This window comes from Planococcus citri, chromosome 1 (genome assembly GCF_950023065.1).
Source record: "Planococcus citri chromosome 1, ihPlaCitr1.1, whole genome shotgun sequence".
In the NCBI taxonomy this organism is placed as follows: domain Eukaryota; kingdom Metazoa; phylum Arthropoda; class Insecta; order Hemiptera; family Pseudococcidae; genus Planococcus; species Planococcus citri.
The window spans coordinates 45,779,007-45,799,323 of NC_088677.1; the positions used below are offsets into that span (position 1 = coordinate 45,779,007).

The 20,317-nt window shown below is 35.1% G+C and overlaps 1 protein-coding gene across 3 annotated transcripts in view; it reads right to left on the reverse strand.

The window, feature by feature from the left end:
- LOC135832273 (mucin-2) overlaps positions 1-20,317 on the reverse strand; it is an 88,933-nt gene that overhangs the window by 13,423 nt on the left and 55,193 nt on the right. For all 3 annotated transcript variants that reach the window (XM_065345419.1, XM_065345420.1, XM_065345421.1), the window contains one exon: positions 12,299-12,404. In XM_065345419.1, coding sequence (XP_065201491.1) covers positions 12,299-12,368 — 70 coding nt within the window. In that variant the 5' untranslated portion in view covers positions 12,369-12,404. The remainder of the gene's footprint in view (positions 1-12,298; positions 12,405-20,317) is intronic.

Below are 20,317 nucleotides of genomic sequence, written 5' to 3' on the forward strand. Positions count from 1 at the left end.
TAATAAATTTTTCGATGAAATTTCCAGATAGGCGAGGTATTTTTCTATATTACGAATACCTACTGCTATGGACGCAAACGAGTAAGTATACTCTCTTGGTAATACTCGTAGTTTCATTACGACGGGTTTCGAAAAATATAACATCGTATTTGAACGGTTCGATTTTGTCTAAGATTAGGTGATATGTAACGTTATAAAATTTTACTCATTTTTTTTCTCCATCATCGATATGAAAATTAAATAAATTGAATGTAAAATCACACGAACAGCGTTCGAGTGAATTCATCATGTGGAAATTATGAGGAAAAGGTTTGGTTGCGCGTGGGCGTGTATGTTCAAATTGATGGTAATTTTACGGTTCGTCAAATAAGTTATCAATTTATTTCGTCCGTTTGAGAATAAAATTTCGTGATTTCTTGTCTATTCGTATATCACTCTCTCATAACCGGCCCATTAGGCACATCTGCGGAACAGATTAATATCAACCTCGTGGACAGCGAATTTTATAATACCTACTTAAGAGCATTAGGAGCGAATGATATCTCTCTATTTATAAACGTAGACCGAACAGATCAAATAAGTACGAATACCTGCGAATACATATAGGCAGAGAATATGATGATGTGTATAATATAGATTTTGTTTCTGGAAAGGAAACAGATCGTCATTAATTCATTGTTTCAAAGATTTCAGAGATTACCTAAGTATACCTATAAATCAAATAAATGAGCTGAGTTAAAAAAAAAAAAAAACATAATGAAGCCCAAAAAAAATATAGGTTACTATGTACTTCCAGAATTTCGGATGCCAACTTTTTTCAGTGAACAGAGATTGGATGCTGTGTGGCCAGCCCGAAAATTTGGATAGGTAGGTATAGGTAATTAGATATATGTACTCGTATGTGTATGTAGGTAGGTAGGTACTAGGTAGGTACTCGCACACTCTTAAAGACATCTCGAATAAACATGTTGCCCACCTCAAGAACCGATGGGACGAACTTCGTATTTAAAAAAAGCAAACAATTTTTATCAAATCATTTTCCCATGGTCGACTGGGTAAAATATTTGATGGGCTGGTTCAAACAATCGCCCATAAGCTTATCAAAATTTGCAGTTGCTTTTACTTTTATGAGTTTTTCGAAATTTGACGAGTAAAATTATGGTGAGACAAAGTTTTCGAAAAAATGTGGTTTTCGTCAATTTTTTCGAATTTTCTACAAATAACTAGGTACTCAATTAAATTTTCACGACCAAATTCGATTTGAGTGCGTTATTTATTGTTTCCTGCGATTGGTGTGTTGATATTGGTGATTTTTCAAAAGAACAGTTTAAAATGTATACTTACATTCACATATACAAGTACCTATCTAAATAAATAACACCTCAATTAGGTATAGGTTGATTTAAGTAAAATGTCAAAATTTAAAGGTCAAGAGATATTTTTTATTAAAAACAATTATTAATTACATTATTCTAAATCACATAATGTTTTGCATTTGAAAGTTTTTCTGCCACAAGATGGGTTCCTATAACATTCTATATTTTGTCGACATTTTCACACCTATCCCGTTTTCAACAATTTCTTATTCAATTTTAATTAGATTTAATTAGGTACCCAGGTATATTATTTTGATTCGTTCTGATTTTGACGTATTTTGAAATTGTAAGAAATAACATTTTTATGAATAAAGGCTACGGACTAAAGAGATTCGTAAGACTTATTCAGTATTCATGATGCATGGGCAACTTTAAATTCGTTTTCTACGAATAAATCTAAGGTCAACATTGAATAAGATAACCCGTAGTCGAAGAATTATTCATCCTGCAGTAGGCATTTATTTTTTGTAACTCACCGCAAATGCAAAAAATAATAATTTCTATATTTCATCGACTGAATAATTCCAAGAAGTATGTGATTTTTCATGGAAAAAATTGTCATGTTTAAAAGGATGTACTAATTTCCTCGACGATTACGTAATTGATTATTACTCATTTTCAAATTCTTCATACGAGTGTGGTATAGTTAATAGATATATCTAACTGCATATTAACTGGCGAAAATTCCTCTGAGCACACTGACAACTCCCTATTATACTTAATTCTTTTCAATTAGGTATGTAGATAAACGACGACAATCCAAACTGAAAATGTTTTTTGCTATCGTTCGACTATGTATATGAGCCATATACCTACTCGTATAATTGGTTACGTAAGTCGAACTGATTAATAGGTCGTGAATGATGATATCAAAGATAGTTTGTAGTACTAATAGTACAGGTAAACATTAAAATCGATTGTTTCTTGTATGTACGTTTAAAATTTGGCACTTGAAACGCATAAATTTCGATAATCCTTCGATCGTAAATTACCTTTCGAGTTCGAACGCGTTTCAAATAATTAAAAGAGCTGTAAAAAACACACACACACACACACGCGCATCGAGAAGATTTATCGAATTGTCTTCGACTCGGCGGTATCGGTACTCGGGTATCGAAGCTAAGAAAACATGAAGTTAACTCATAGGTAGGTACCTATACATATATCTATAGCGCGTAGGTATATATGAAAGACAAAATGACACCATGCCGTATACTTAGAAGTCAAAAAGAAGGATTAGTTGTTGAGGATTTCCTCTTTTCATACTTTATAAATATACGACCATGCAGTTAATCCGCCAAGAAATTTATATCCTTGACATATAGCATCCAATATAATATTTCAAAATAAATTGCTCGCGAGTAGCGAAAAAAAAAGCAGCACATATTTTTTAAAAAGATGGTGCAAAGTTTTGCGCAGATTTCTGATTTCATTTTCACTATCATATTGCAAAGTGCCGCAAAGTAACGCAGATTTATCGTCGAAGATACTACTCTGTCGCAATGTTTACTCTACGAGAGTATACGATAACTCGGTAGGTATCGTAAAAAAAAAAAAAGGAAAAAAAGTTCGAGTTCGACAAAACGAATTGCAGACATATGCACCTGTCGAGTTGAAAATTTGTGACACTTATTAGATCGTAAAAATTGAGAAGGCGATTTATTACCGCAGATGGCCGCGACTAGGCTCTCCGTTACGCAACTTTGTTTAATTAAAATTGATGAAAAATTCATTTAAATGTGAGAAAATTCACATCGTAATTCGTAATAAAAATTAGGTCGTGAGCGAGTCGCGAATGAGTTTGATTACGCGAAACAGAGGCGAACTCGAGGGCGGTGGAGGGGAAGGGGGTACGAAAAGCGCCACGTGAATTTGGTTTAACGCGAATACGCCTTCGTGGGTAAAAGATATAGGCCTACGCTACGAGTAGGTAGAGGTAGCTAAAGCTGACGTGCTATGAAATTAACGTCGACGTATACGCGAAAATAAGAAAAGAACCGAGTTACACGTTGAGAACGTAAGTATAATCTCAACAATAGAGAGTAAGTATATGGTACCTACCTATAGGTACTCGTAGGTATACCGTCTAAACCTTGAGAACAAACGCGAGCTTTAATGAGATTAAATATTATAATTTTTCAGCATTTCGGCATCACCATCTCGCTTGTCTGATTTATACCTAAACGACGAAGATGTCAAGTTGTTAGAATGAGGTTATCAAGACAGGTAGCCGATTCATGTGTCCCGATCGAACGCCAGTCATCGATAATGCAGCTTTGATTTAGACGATATATTATTCAGTCGTGAACTTCGGTTAAGGTCGTAGTCGTTTTATAAACACGTAAACAATAATTCACGACCGTCCATAAGATGAAAACTTCTCAACACCACGTTGAGCGACCAGCGACGCGACGTTAAAACAAGTTCATTTATGGAGATGAACGCGTCGAGATGTTGATGCTGACGAACTGTGCGATGTTTATGGAGAGACGTGTAAAAAATCCGATACTTTATGCGAGTACTATCTTCGACATGCTAATTAATTGCGCCAATTTACACGCTGTAAATTTGCGCTCGTCAAAGATTTACAACTTGGTAAACGTTTGCATCTTTTGTCGTGCCAACATTACGAATGAATTTTTCACCGCAAGATCATCTCCTCGGCTTTGTCATGCTTTTCGGCACTAAAATAAGGTCAAACTCAATCCACGCTAATCAAATTTTACAAGGTGGCGTGACTGTCGAAACGCGCCGTATCATCGAATTTCTCAAACTTACCATTAATCAGATTCGATGAGTCGTACATCCGAAGAATAATTTCACGAAATATCGTGTACGTATCTTGCATAGGTAGCTGGCTTTATGAATAGGTACTAAGGTAAGTACAGTTTTGAGTTATGAATATTATGCTAACTGACTTGCAAGAGAACATCTTGGTCATTTAGTTATCGAATTTGTTTATATTTTTTGAAACAGCGGCGAGTCCCATGCAAAAGTGAGCTCCGTAAAAAAATTTCAACTGCCCAATCAAAAACTGCATGAGGGCTTTGCGTGGTTTTGAATTTTACAACATTTTAATTTTTGGGATTTCTTGATGTGCCCCCCTCTATTTTACTTTTTCCTAAATGGACCGGTTGGAAATTTGAATCCTGAAAATATATGTACCTAAGTACCTAACGTGGATATTCGAATTGACACCTGTATTTTTACAATGTAATTTTTCGACCCAAATGGTAGTTTTCAATCCTTATGCTTTTCGTGGTAATTTGATTTTTCATCGTGAAAGTTTATTTTTGATTTTTCTTTCATCAGTGATTTTGAACTTCCCATTCATTTTTTTTTTCAATTCCGCAAAACTGATTTGCTCTTCAACCAATATTGAGAAAAAAAGACTTAAAAATGGCAGTTTGGCAAATAATAACAAACTCATGAAAATTAAGGTACCTACTTCGTCTCGCCGTCATTTTTTGCCAGTTTGAATTTTGCATAATAGAGGTACCTCATCATCTTTTTTGAAAAATTCTATACCTAAATCAATAAGCATTGAATACCACTAGAATTTTGTTTACAACAAATAAATGATAAAAAAATTTTCACTCCCTTTACTTCCATTCTCATTGCGTACACTTATCTCACCTACTTACCCCCATAAAAAATGCCTTCGAGCATCGTTTTTGTTAGATGATTATAATTGTTGAAAAATTGCTTATTGTCTCTAGAAGAAAGTTGATTTTCGACCAAATTTTCATAATTTTTTTTACGCGAGGGTTACTTTACGTAGGTATGTGAAACAATCTCTGTTACTTATGTAGGTAATATGTATCTAGATGGTTTTCCACCACATCATGAGCATATTATCTTAGGTTAAAATATTCACAAACATGATTTTAATAATTCATTGATCAAACGAATGCGATAAATGCGGTCATTTGGTTGCATTGTTGAGAGGTCGAGACAGTATAGTCCATCCCATAGTGACATATACGAGTACGTATACCTATCAACCAGCACATTCTATAAAAAGATGAAATATTAGTCAACTCGAAATTTTAATCCATTGTCCATCTAATCGTAAAAAGGTAGGTCTCGGTATGCAGTCTTGTAGTCTAGTCGGCATTCGTAAATGGTGTAACTGGATTAAATATTCGGAGCAACTTGTTGAATATAGCGCGGGAAAGCAAGAAGGACGAAGGGTGCGATTAAAATGGCGATTTTCTTAATCTTTCGCGGATAGCTGTATTGTTCAATTACATAATTATATTTGAAAAAAAAACCCTACGCTAAACGTGTTTGCGTTTGACGACATACAGAATAAACGTATCACTTTCATGCCTATATAAATAAGTATACGTATAATCGGTCGCCTCATTCAAAATACGTCGATATGTCGAAATCGTTGTTTTCGGTCAACTGTCTCACAATGAGCAAGCCATTGATTTCTAACGTGTGGTGTTATTATTTTGTGGCGATTATTCGAGCCACCGCCGCGCCGCCATACACTTCTAATATTAGGTAGGTACGAATCGAGATTAGCCGATATTTTGTCCTTGATCTGCGTTTTCCATATCTGATAATGTGCATTTTGGTTGCAACATACGTGGCGCAGCGCGGTGGGGCGCCATTTTTATTTTTAAATAATGCCGTGGGTAACCGTAACAGCATCGTTTCCTAATTCTGATTCACGTTGCAATGAATTTGCATACGCAGTAATTCCTAGGTGGTAGGTGTAGGTATAGGTATGTACTTTTTCATGCAAGCAAGGGACAATGTACCTACCTACAAGAGGTTTATGACTGACTGCAAGTTATAGCTCCAGGAATTGCACTGCGTGTGTGAGGTTGGCACTAGTAGGATCTACCTTGAGCGGTTTGAAAAATTTTGTGCGAGTCGGGATGCCAATATTACGCGGCAATTTCATTTCTTCCATTTTTCAGTATTATGAGACGGGGGGGTCCTTATTTGCCTATGTGTTTCAGGATCCCAGAACCGATTTCTTTGAAATTGAAGTTTCTTTCTGATAGCCCAGACAGATTTACTTAGGTAGGTACGTCAGAATAACGCCGTTTGGGAACAAACGTGGGTACATTCTGGATACAGGTTTTTAGTGGTGTACTTGTAAGTAAGCACCTAGGTAGTAGGTACTAATGTATATGGGCCCAAAAACTCAACTTAGTTAATTTGATAGGAAGATGATCCTGGAGTAGGTATAACTTCTCTAATTTGGTACCTACCCCTTGTACACAACGACCGCCGTGTAATTTAGGGACAAAAAAATCATTCTTGTGATTTTCAATTTCAAACTTAACGAACTTTAAATAAAATGAGTATGTTGATGCGTATCACACGCTTGAAAAAATTACCTCACGGGTATAGGCACTCGTACATACATCGTGTATGAAAATTGGATGAAAAATCAATTTCCGTCCAGTTTTCTGTCAACTGCGATACCCTATATGACAATTCGACACATCGCCCATCGCAATAATGACTGCAGATTAAATAATAAATTTCCACCTTAAACTGCGCTTATCATTTTTGAAAATTTTTACCGCGGAAAATTACGATTTTTTCGAATTGATCACCAAAATGTAAACGAAAGATGAAGGTTACCTACGAAACGAGAAATTTTTAGGTCATTTTTACTCAACAGATAACTCATTTCGACGATGGTTTGGTCGAAATATCTCATCTAGTTACTTATAGTTACATGTATGTACGTGTAGATACGACATATGTAGGTAGGTAGAAGAATTTTTTTCATCAACAAACGTTGTTCGAATGATGGTAGTAAACCTTTCGGAGCGAAAAAACATGCGCCTCGCGCCATGAATTTTCACAATTTCCTATAATTAAATCGCCATTACCAGGTAATTGGTTAGATATTCAAGTGTTACTGATAACGCTTACATAACAGTTTAAATTGTATCATCGACGGTCACTGTAAATAGGACAAAGTAAAAGTAAATCATACGATTCATCTGTATCGGTTGTTGAGTTGAATCCTGTCTATCTATATCTCTACGTATAGGCATTTCTTCACTGATTTTTCTTCTTCGTTTTTGTTTTCATCGTTTTGATTTTTGTGTAAGTAGGTACATAGGTACGTCGACGTACAGCCAGGGTCCACCATCCATGATGTATATAACGGTCGAACGTCCAAGTCACGTACCTAGGTACCACAGAGAGAAAAAAAATACCTCTCCGCTCGGTTACAGCAATAACAATAAACGTGATTCACTCGATGAATTTTCGTAATACTCTCTCATTAATAATTGAACTGGGATGGCATGCCGATCATAATGGGATACAAATGTGGTAATCTTATTTCGCAGATTTAGGTAACCATAATATTAAAATGATGAGCCAAGATGGTAAAACGCAACGTCCGATATAGGTACCTAAATTACTTCTCGTTTAATCGATAAACAATAAAGCTTCTCCCGTCGCTTACGATATAGTTGATCGTATTTTATACACTAATTGTTCGCATTTCCACAACAAAACACCAACTATGTACCTACCAAGGTACGAATGCATCACGAGACCGTTTGGCGTTTACCTGCGTCAGGATTCAATATATTTTTATGGCTAAACTATCCCTTCCCTGCTCGCCCACTGTTCCATATTGCACTCGGTTATTTAGCTTAAATGCTTGTATACCCCATCGCGAACAACGCTCCAGCAACTAGCTCATTCCACCTGAAGAAATATTTACACTGTTTAATGAACGCGAATTCTTCGCTCGAACATGAAATCACCGAGCAAGAAAATCTCACAACGAAGCATTAATGAAAAGTAAAATCATCTCGTGCTGTATACGACTCTTGTCAACTCGAGCAAATTAACTATACAGCAACTTGTAGCGTAGATAGGCGAGTATAACTAAGTATTTATTCTTGAATAAATAATAAATTACGGAAATTCAAATAACTTTGACCCTATTTTTCAAGCTGATCTTATTTACATTTACATATATCTTTTTTCCTGCGACTCGCCATCCCTTTCGTTTTTTATCGTAAACCGAGTCATGAGAAGACGCACTTTATGAATGAAGTGCAAGGCCATCGCATGCAGTCGTCATTTATTACGAACGCTATCGCTATAGCCGTAGTCGAGTGACTATCTTTGCATTGAAAAGCACATGTTCGACATGTACGATGCGTAAGTCTGCATCTACATATATAAACATTATAGCATATTCTCCAGCAATATCGTTTCCATGTATCGAGAATGACTTTGATAAACTAATGGCTGTATCGGATGAACCGCATAAACATGCGACATCAATTTCTAGGTCATTCTGGCTGCGGCTCTGCATCAACGAACGTAATGTTGAGAATGTCGACTGTGTAAAGAATAATATAGGTACGTATACTTGGGCTCACCTTTTCCATATACTACGTACCTGCACACCTACACTTGAAAGTTTATGTATACATTACGCATATTACGTCAATATAACTCATCCCTCAGTCACGAAAAATCTCGTAAACACCTTCGCCTTCGTCAACTCTTGTTTCAAAATCAACGAAATCATTTGAAAAAATGTAAATAGGTAGGTAGGTACTTCGTGTCATCTTGCCGCGATACCCCCTTCTCCAATAAACGTTTGATCGTTAGATAGGTGTAAATAAATTGAAAGTAAAATTACGTACACACGTGCATATGCTTTTAAAATAAGAGGGGGGGATTGGAAATTGTGATAGGTACGAATATTTTACTTTTTTTTTTTTTTTGAAAAAGAAAAACATTGTCTAATGCAAACACTAAACAGGAATACAATCAAGAATTGGGTGACCATACAAAATGAATATTGGAGTATGAAAAGGTAGTAGGCAGTTAGGCACTATAAGTACCTGTAGGTAACGAGAGAAATCCCTGACGAACATGTTGCCTAATCTTGAGGATTTTAGGGGCAAAGACCAACGTTTGAAAAGAAACGGATGAATTGAACTTTCGGTGAAATTTTTTGTCAGTGGAGAAGAAATGATCATAATATGTACATGGAAAAGTTGAACAAAATTTCACTGGATGATTTTTAGTTCATCTTGCGAATTAAAGGGACTGTTGAAATTTGGCTCACTGAAAGAACAGGTCGCCCACGCCTCAGAACAAAATTTTGGTCCACTGATGTTGATTTTTCGTTTTTGGAAAATTTTTGAAAATGACGGAAATGTATTGTCTAATTAAAGTATAGGGTTGATAAATATTACCTATCAATTTTCTACAAAAAGAGGTAAATTTATAAAGATAAAAATCTGATTATCTGTTTACAATCTGAAGTCGACATGCCAAATTGATGGTCACCATTTTTAGCCGATCTGGAGCCTCCAGAAAAATTCAACTTTTTTTCATCAATTTCAAATTGCTCCAAAAAGCGTTGTAATCAACTTCGGTAGCTGAAAATTTTATCCTGTCATAGATTGATCGTCATTCCAAATTGATTAGGACGGGTGAATTGCAAATCCGGAATGATGAGTTCAAAAATGACTTTTTTTACGTGTTGAAAATCTCAAAATTTAAAAAAATCTGAACTCATAATTTTTTGCAATAGGTAAATTACTCGAAACTTATTCTACTCCAAAAAGTCAACCCATCTCTCCCACCGCGCCGATGGGCTCAAAGTCGAGCACGGTGATTTCAGTTCCAGATTTTTTTTCAACAATTGAGATTTTCAACTTTGTAAAAAAAAAAACTACAGAAGTTTATTCACAACACCTTCTGGAGCGATTTTGAAATGGCTGGAGAAAAGTCAACGTTTGCTGAAGGCTTCAGATTTGCTAGAAAACAGTGGAAATCGATTTAAAGAGTCGAAAGGGTTGAAAAAGTCCTTTTTGTATAAAAAGGTCCTCGAAAAAATGAAACTATAAAAGTAAAATCACTTTGACGACTTTTTGTTAAAGTGCCAGAAAATTTGTAAATGAAATTATTTTGTTATCTATTACCTATTATTACCTACTATTTTTTGAAATCATAGCTATACTTAAGTAGAAACATAAGAGGGAAGAGGGAGAAGGAGGGGAATCCGGCGAAATTTTCATAAATTTAATGCTTAAAGGGATAATCGCCCGATGTAAACATTTCGAATTACACATATAGGTAATCATAACGAGTAAATTACTTCATTACAAATCAATCAAGCCCATTTTTTCACATTTTCCAATCCAATTGCCACTCCACCGCAATCGTTAATTAAAATAAGTGGATAGATATAAAATAAAAAAAGGAAGGGGGAGAAACTCCCATGAAACACAAAACAAAAAAATCAACGCCTGTCAACCAGAAAATGTGAACACAATCGATAGTGCATTTTTCCGCTCATAAAATTATTACGAAAAGATCACCTTCTTTTTCCCAATACGATACCAATTCGTAGATATCAATTACTCAAATACTCGCACTCGTACTCGTACACAACGATTCTACGACTACTGGCTACAGGCGAAAGAGTGTGCCGAAGTGTGCACGAGTTCACTAAACCGTAAAAGTGTCCCGACAAGCGTTAAATACACAGATTCAATCGGCAAAGCATGACAATCGTAAACTAGGTGATATAAATCTATGATTTCGCTGTAATTTACAACGTAATTATACATATTGATAAAATCAAACGATAAATATGTCGTTTGAGAAATCTTTAATACAGATAATCGTAAATCGTAATATTATGGAAATTAATTCATTCTCGTGAATTACTTTTTGCGAGCTGACAATAATGCAGTAAGTAAGGAGAATAGGAGTATTTCAACGTTGAAAAGTTTTCAAAATCAATTACAATGAGCAATGTGGCAACTATCGTGGCGTAACTAAAACCAGGGAGAAGAGACGTTTATTTCATTTCTTTGAATTACCCTGAAATTTTTCAAAGGCGCGTGTATGCAATTAAAAATACTTACTTATACTTAGGTACCTATTTGTTTTCTGTTTAATTATCAGGCAAATGAAAAACCATAATTTCTTCTTTTTTTCGAAAAAGTCGTGAAATTCCTAATAATACAAACTCTTGATTTTTAATTGGTAGGCAGACGTAAGTACATAGGTAGTCTAGAGCTGAAAACGGTACTCGCTGACAGCGGGTAACTATCGTATCCGTATCGTAAATTCTCGCTACTCGGTAGTAGCGGGTAGCGAAATAAAAAAATGTCGCACCGGTTCAGGATATAACTAGTAGCGCATTGAATGTGTAGCTGGTGTACCGGCATGACATCATCATTGTCATCAATCATGTCAAACGTCAATCACACATACGAACGACAGGTGTCGAAGTGTAACTCCTCCCACTTACGCATTATCAAATTTTGGGGTGCGTGCGCAGGCCAAGTGCGAAAACATTCGGGTTGTACTCGCTATACGCTACTATCTATATCCGAATCAACCCGCTACAACCACTAGCGGGTTTAGCCGGTATTTTAACCAGATACCGGTAAGCGGGTAGCGTAACCGTTTTCACCTCTAATAGGTACCCACATTTAAACTTCTTGAAATCCTATGGGTTTGTAAAAACTAACCTATATTGGGCCTAGTTGAAAATTTGGATTCCGTGAAATTTCAAACCTTCTAAAAGTTGAATGCCTCTAAATCTTAAATATAGAAGCCTAGGTAGCTATAGAAAAACTGCCAAAATTATAAATACAGAAATATGTATTATTAACCTACATGAAAAATTAACTATTCATGAGAATATCAGTGAGAGCACATGTCTGGAAACAAGGAAAGGCACAGGGAAATTTTCCTGAATCCTGATTTCCCGAATGGACCGAGCAATAAAGGGTCCAACAGTTCAACTTGAGAAATTGACTGAAAAATTTCAATTTTAAATCCAATATTGTTCCAAGAAAACATTACTTGCACGAGAATTCAAATTTAACAGTTAATCATTACTAAAAAAAAAAAAAAAAAAAAAGAATCAAACGAATACTCACGATAAATGTAAAAAAAGACTAGTATCATTTTATGAAGATCCATTATGTGAGTATTTCTGTGTAAAATCATTCCACGCCCGGTATTACCTCTTTACCATCGCTAAAGCTGAAACAAAATCAAACAAAAAAACACATTAAAATTCAATTCTCCAATCGTGAAACTTTACGTCGAGAAGAATATAAAATGAGAAAATTACGCTTAAAAATATCCTCTTCGAATACTATTTTCAAATTAGTCCGATAAGCAGTTTGAAAAGAGATACTAAAAAAAAGCCCAAATCAGCCTATTTTACTTCAATCAAGTTAACCTCTGATAAGGTCATCTGTACTAATTTACAAAACCCCGGAGGGTTAAAAATTAGTAAATGCTTCGTCTGACATTCCATTTCTAATACTTAATACTCGTAAAAGAAAAACATCAAATTCAAAAATAACATTGACTAAACTGTAGCTTTGATGTATTTTATCGAGTTTTAATTACAAAAGTTTACTTCACTATTTATTTATTTCTTCTATAGCATTTAATTAAAATTTCACGAAATCTCTTCAAAGAAAATTCCGCAACGAATTACAACTCCGTTCAAGTATATCTCCTGTTTAAAACTGAATACGCTGAAAATGTAAACAACAACTCCATGAATTCGAAAAGAGATTATAGTTGTAAGCTTTGCACACTGTATAGTGTATACAGTATACGTCGTCGTACATAGTATCTAATTTCCATCCGGTATCCGCGGAGAACTTATATTATATACGAAGAAGGTAGGTATATTACATTATTGAAAAATGTCGTCTCAAAGAAAACCACGCGTAAGTAAACTTATATGCAACTGGAAGTCGTTGCCGATACTTTTGAATGGAGTAAATGGGGCGAACAGCAGCAGCAACCCCTCTCGGTTAATATACGTGTATTTTAATTGTATAAAAACCCAAGTTTGTATATCACGTTTAGGTAGGTACCTATCATCTATATTCTCGTATGGTATACGATATAAGATGCACATAAATAAAATATATAAGCACGCGTATATGCTACAATACATATATAAGATTGTTTCACTTTGTGAACATTTTGGAAAAACTTTAATCCGAACTCTGGTAAAATGTAACAAATTACCATTTATCCGAGAGAATTTATTTACAATATCTATTTCCAACGTCATGGCACATTTATACGTCTACTTTTTCAGTATCTGTTCTCAATTTTTTAAACGCGAATTTCTCATTAATTTAGCGCTCCCTTCGTTTAGAAAAGTTGAATGGGATGAAAAAAAAAATACCGACTATTATATCGAAATAAAAAATTACTTTTCAACCCTCAAATTGTATTTTCCAGTACTATTATTATTATTTTCTGTTATAAATGAGAATCCATCAATTTACAAATAGAGAATCCTGAATTGTGTAAGGATTAACCGAGTGATACGGTAATCGGTTTCGGCCGCAATTAAAATGCAAGTAATCGAGAATCAATTATCATTAAACCGAGAGCTAAACAAATTGCTAAAATGACCGAGCTGTCTATGCAATGCTCGGTCGTACCTATAAACGCGTTTAATTGTTTAACTGGCATAAATCGTCTGATCGTGATCTTATTAATCAAACTATTCTATGTAGGTACCTACCTATTACGTAAAACGTACAAGTTCAACGATCGTAAGACGATAAGTAAACTATATACGTGTAAAGGGAGTATTCAGTATTCACCAAACGTATGCAGTGGGTGCTAGAAATGATCTGTGGGTGTATATTTTAATTTTTTCAATCAGAGAAATACCCGAGCCGAAATTTTAGGAAGTATTTTAAAAGAAATGTTGCAAAAAAATTGAATTATTGGGTTGAATGAGCAAATAATTTTTTTTTTTCATTAAACCCGATCTTTCATTTTGAAAATTTGAGCTTCATCGTTCCTGAATTTCAATCACTAAATCGGTTCACTTTGCTTTTAAAAAAACTCAAGTCCTCAAATTTTGGGTTTGAATTGAAAAATGAATCTTATCCGGCACTTCAAACCCCTTCAAAAGTTCGAAACTGTTTCTTGTAGGTATCTATACCTACATTCTAATTTTTTGACTTCTCTATAGCTAAAAATCATAAAGTAATTATCTACGTACTAAAAAGCGAACGGCAGAAAATAGTTTCGATTTCATATACGCGTAGACCCACTTTATGCGCTAGTGAAGAGGCACTACATGGGCAAATGTTATTAAAAACAGCCCAAATTCGTCAATTGAAAAATTTCTTCAATCAAATATCGAAATGAATAATGGAGACATTTGAAGCATAAGGAATCTACGTAAATTTTCTGCAGGAGGAGGTTAAAGAACCCCCAAAAAATAATTTTTGAAGTCAGTGTTTCCTTCACTTTTAAAGAGTTACCTCATCATCTTTCAACTTCAAAACTATAAATCGTAAAGAAATGAACGTAGAGGATTATGCTGACATCAGGAAGAGGCAATGAAAAAAAAAAGGTTGTATTATGACTCGATTTTTTTTGTTTTTTTTTTTTTTTTGAAAATTGCGGTGTCTAGTTGGAATTTTTTTAGAGCCTAAGCTATAAAATATATTATTTTTATAAATTAAAAATCTGAAAAATTCCAATAATAGGTGTTGGGGTAAGTTATAAATAGGTACCTAGAATTTTTCAAAATTTGGCACTTAAGAATTTCATTTTAAAACTTTCCGAACTTGATTTTTTTTTTTACAAAAAATTTCTGAAAAATAGTAAATTTTTTACTTGAACACTTGAGGAAAGATCCAAAAACAGAAAAGTATGAATTTACGCAGATTAGATTTCATTACTTATTTTATTTTTTTTGCAAATTTTTTTCATTATTGATGCCATTTAAAAACCTATTCGAATTACAAGATTTTTTTCTTGGAGAAAGCTATAACACCACTCTTTCAATTTTTTCATCCAATTCATTAGGTCAAGCGTTTTCAAATTGATTTTCCCCTCTCTCGCCCTGCCATACTTCCGATCAACATAGTTGTAGCGTATTACATTTTTCCTCTTCATCAGTTACTTAGTTCTGTTGTGGCAGTTTTTGTTCATCTATTTTGTCAGATTAAGGGTATTTTCAAGTTGAGTCTTTTATTCTTCCCTCCACCCTCCCTCTGCATACATTTCTTCTGGCCACGTATGTGGGTAAGTACTTGATTTTTTATTTTTGACAATTAGTTTAGTTGGGCAGTGTCGTCACTGATTCAATCTTCCTTACAGAAAGCAATTTTAACAAAATTGATAATTTAACCAAGTAATCGTAATTTTTTCCTTTTTTTTTGCTTCAGCAGAAACATTCGAGTTCTGTAATTTCTGGTTTAATGTTTTTTTACAGCAGCTCAAAAAATGAACGGAAATGCTAATTAAAATCTGAAACATACGTCAACAGGAATGCATTCGCAAGTTCGAATATTCTGCGTCTTTTATTCATCGATTCTGTTTCACTTCTCCTCCAAACTTGATGTTCCAAATCCCAGAGCCAAGATAATCAAAAGTCAAATACATACCTAAACGATAAAGAACCCACCGCTACGTCGTATAAAAATAAGTTCAACCATTATGATAGTTGAAGTTGAGTAGTGTATACCTATTACCTACATATAAGTCGCACTCGATGAAAAATTAACCCCACGCGAGCTGAAATTTGACTAGGTACACGATGGACGGCGACTAATCCGCGCCATTTCTACTAATGCTCGCCGGATTATTCCCCATATACAGGGTACTAATTACATTTAACAATTTTACAACTTATCGTATGGCAAAAATGATCCATCACGCGTTCAAATTTTCATACGGTGATCTCGGTCGTAATAAAATTCTCCCAATATGCCTGCACATTTAACCCCGAAATTCGGGCAAAACGACGCCTATGGGAATAAAATATACGCGCAAATTACTCGTCGTCGCTCGTTGGCTCGTTGGCTACCGAAAAGCGTTCTCGTGCCGGTACGCGGATGCGGCACCGACGAATCGTTTGTATAATTACTTATACCTATACAGATGCCTATTGCCTACCTACGTACAGAAGTCACAGTAGGTTAGGTCTAGATAGGTAGCAGATATATTTTTCACACCACTAAATTAAAACAAATACAGCAACGCGAGTTTCTAATTAATAATACCGAGACTATTAAAGGTTATAAGGCCTGCGAAAGTTCACCGGCGCGCCATGCGTACCGTAGGCACCGAAAGGCATTTAACCTATTGGTCAATAGCCGATTAAAATATGCGTACTTACTATCATTTATTGTAATGCACAAGCCGAGACATACGTACATATAAATATAGTTCAGTTATAGGGTGGAACTAGATTCAAATTGCAAAACGTGCTAGTTGGCCTTCATCATGATCAGTCATGATCACGCTTTTACTTATCTCCGCGAACAAGTTGATACAATGTCGCGCCTGTAGTACTACACAGATACACATAAACCTTATTATGTGTAAGATATAGATAGTACGTACATAAAAAGACATACGCACACAACAGTCAATATACCATAGAGTATACTCGTACATATAGACCCATAATACTATCCAGAGCATGATATATTTTCTTTTTACCTTGGATTGAAACGGTAGTAATGAACTCTGCCGTTTAACCGGTTATGTAAAGATTCTTTACATACAAACGGTCGTCGTCGTCGTTGTCGTCATTCGTCGTATACGAATAAATAATACGTAAGTAAGTGTATACGTAATTACGTAGAAGTACGTAAACGTTCTTATAGGGTAGAGGTACGTATTGTAAAAATACCTATACCTACGTTAAAGTTACCCATAGGACATTAATAGGTACACCCAGTAAAAGTAATAAGCCGAACCGAAAAAAAATCGCGTCGATTTGTAATTTCATTAATGAAAGAAAAACGATATCGTGCTCACGCTCGTTTTTCGCATTCTCCCGGTATACTTAATGTTGTACTCTTTTTACACGTCAAAATGGCGAAAACTTTTATGGTGTACGATTTCACTGAGTCCTTTTTTTCTTTTCCCTCTTCTTTTTTTTTACGTAAAACGTGATATCTCGGCCGAAACTTTTTGGATATTTTTTAAACTCGCGAAGTCTTGAGAATAAAAAGAGATTTTTATTGTCGAGTCCGGGGGTATGTTGTAAAATTATACAGAACACAGAGAGAGGGCAACAAAAAAAAAATGAAAACTATCATAAAAAGAACTTTTGAACTTACTTTTTGAATTTATGAAAAAGACAGAACTTTCTCATGGAACTGCTACGCAACTTGGAATTAGAAAAAGAAAAAAATACTACGATTATTTTCACCTTAGTTTGCTTAACCCTTGCCCACCTCGCGGTCAATTCCCTTAAGAATAGCGTGAAACGTACGGATTGTACCAGTTGGTCTCGCAAATTGAGAACAAGTATTATTTATCGTCAGTGGAGGGGAAGGGTGGATTAAATGATTTTAAATGCAATTGGTTAGTTTCTGTCCCTACTTGATGGAAAAATGTGAGATTTAGCTACGATTTTTTAAATTTTAATTGGAATTAAATCTTTGACGTATTAATTCACCCAAAACAGAAATTCTGGTCAAAATATCACACATTGAAACTTCCAAAAAATGAAAATAACATTAACGAAGAAATCGAAGAATGAGGTTCTCCGTCAACTTTACTCGTAAGTACATATATTATGTTTTTTTAGCACGTTGTACCCATTTACGGGTAACCACAAAAATGGAGATGGGAGATAAGTAGGTATACGAGTAGGTAAGTATATATCTGCCAGGAACAGTTCCACCGACAAGAGGAGAGCCCCGGACCCGAGTTTTCCACAGAGATCCCACGTTTTCAAAAAAATTGGTAACGTTTGTTTTTAAAAGAGAAAATGCAATAGACATTTTTGAAAATTAAAGTAAAATTTCATTTTTGAACATGAAATAAAAACTTAATTTCGTTTACTGAAGAAAATAATGCAAACTTTATGATCCAAACCACGTGCCAAAGATTACCTACTTGAAAAACTACGAGTACATTCGTGGTCTATGCATGACTGTATCTCACAATGTTTATAAAATTAAGCCGTACCTTCCAACCTCATATTATTGTTTTGAAGAATTTTTGAAATCTTCAGTACCAGCTCTCTCTCTCAAAAACAAAAACTATACAAAAATAAATTTAAAAAATATTCACACCTTCATAAACACAGCTCATTGCCTAAATAATACGACAAACTACAAAATTTTTGAACCACCTGTTCCAAAGATAGAAAATGAAGGATTTTACGCGTTAGAATATAGGTACCTATCTATTAGGGGTAATTAACTAGGTACTTATTCAAATTTGGCTGAAGGCAGGAAATCAACAATTTTTTGAAATAATTTTGCACGCTTCCGTTGATTTGTTACTTTGATTCGTCGTCTAAAATTTCTCGACGAAATCTCGAAATTCTTCATTATACCTACTGACGCGCGTACGCGACTCCAGATCTCGTGCGGTTATAAAACATATCCGGAAAGATGCTCATCGCGAACAATCTGTAGCATACCTATTTGTTATTTTCAGAATACACGTAGATGGTAAATGGAAATACGAGATACCGAGTACCTTTTACGTATATATTCGGTCGAAACACGAAAACTCTATTGCGGGTTGTTGCGGTTAAATGATGAACGTATACACGATAGCTGATCTCATTTCGCGCTAAAACCAGAAAGAGCAATTTGAATTGGTCATTCGGACTTAAAACTTGGGTAAGGGCAGAAAGGACATAGGAGCGGGTAGAGGGTATAGTGAATCCGCGTATCTGTAAATTTCTTGCGAACTTGGGAAGCTGCTGTCTTGCTAGTTGCTTGTGTGCTACAAGATGGTAAATATGTTTTAGAAGTTTTTAATTGGGTTTTACGTTTAAATGATTCGCCGGCTTGTGGTCTAGGTAAGATCGGCGAAGTTTTCAACTTTATGGCTTTTCGCATCGATGTCAGCATTTAATTTATGTGATTAGATGAAATGAAGTAGATATCGAGAATGCTACGAGAAACTAATTTAACTACAAAGGAGATGTTACGTGGTGGTTTGTTTATTTTTCAACGATTCGGGCGTTTGATATGCAATTCTATTAACATTATACTTGAGTTCGTTTAGCAGCGTTCTTCTCGTATAGCAAGTTGTAGTAACGTGTTATTTGTAAACAATCCACCGAGCTACGCCGCGCCGCCGCCGTTGGAATTTTTTCGACTTAATTCTTAGTGATTTTACCATTCAAGCGTTCGTATTTGAACTCAGATAGGTATGCAAAAGGCAACCCAGCGACATTTTTATGGAAATTGATTTTTTGATACCTATCAGTTATCACCATGGATCTCAGTTGACAAATGGAGATTTTTCGTGCAGTCACAATGTTTCAAACTGAGCGTCAATACGACTATAGTACTGAAGTTCGGTGGTCCATATGGCTCATAAAAAGTGTACATTTGGAGCATTATTTACCACCTTAAAAAATGTTCACCAAAAAAAAAGATGATTGATGATATGACTGGTGATCTAACTGGTGTTAGTATTGTATGTACTTTATTGTTTTGTGATTGGTTGGTTCTTTGTGACCGCAAAAACTGAACTAACGTGACTCGGTGACTATAGGGTTATGACCGCGCGAGAAAACGACAGTCACATTTTTCAAATTTCTGCCAATCGGGATTCGTCTTGATCCACAGAATCTAAAATGCTCTTCAAAAAATTGTTTAAAATGAGTAAAGTGTTTCATGGGTTGTTGTCACTTGGTTGTTATTTGCATGATTCGAAATCGAATTTTCTGTATGACTCCGATTTTGAACCGTTTTTTCTCAGAAACAATAAAATGTCGCTTGGTTGCTTTTTGCATAACTTGCGCCTGCTTTACAATAGAAGAGATTTGAATTTTTTGTGAAACAAAAAAATGCGTTAAAAAGTGTTTTATCGGTAAACACGCGTAATACAATAATAACCAAAGGGCAGCGGAGAAATGTTAAAATGTAATGACTAATGAACGTCGACATTTTACGATAGATTTATGCTAA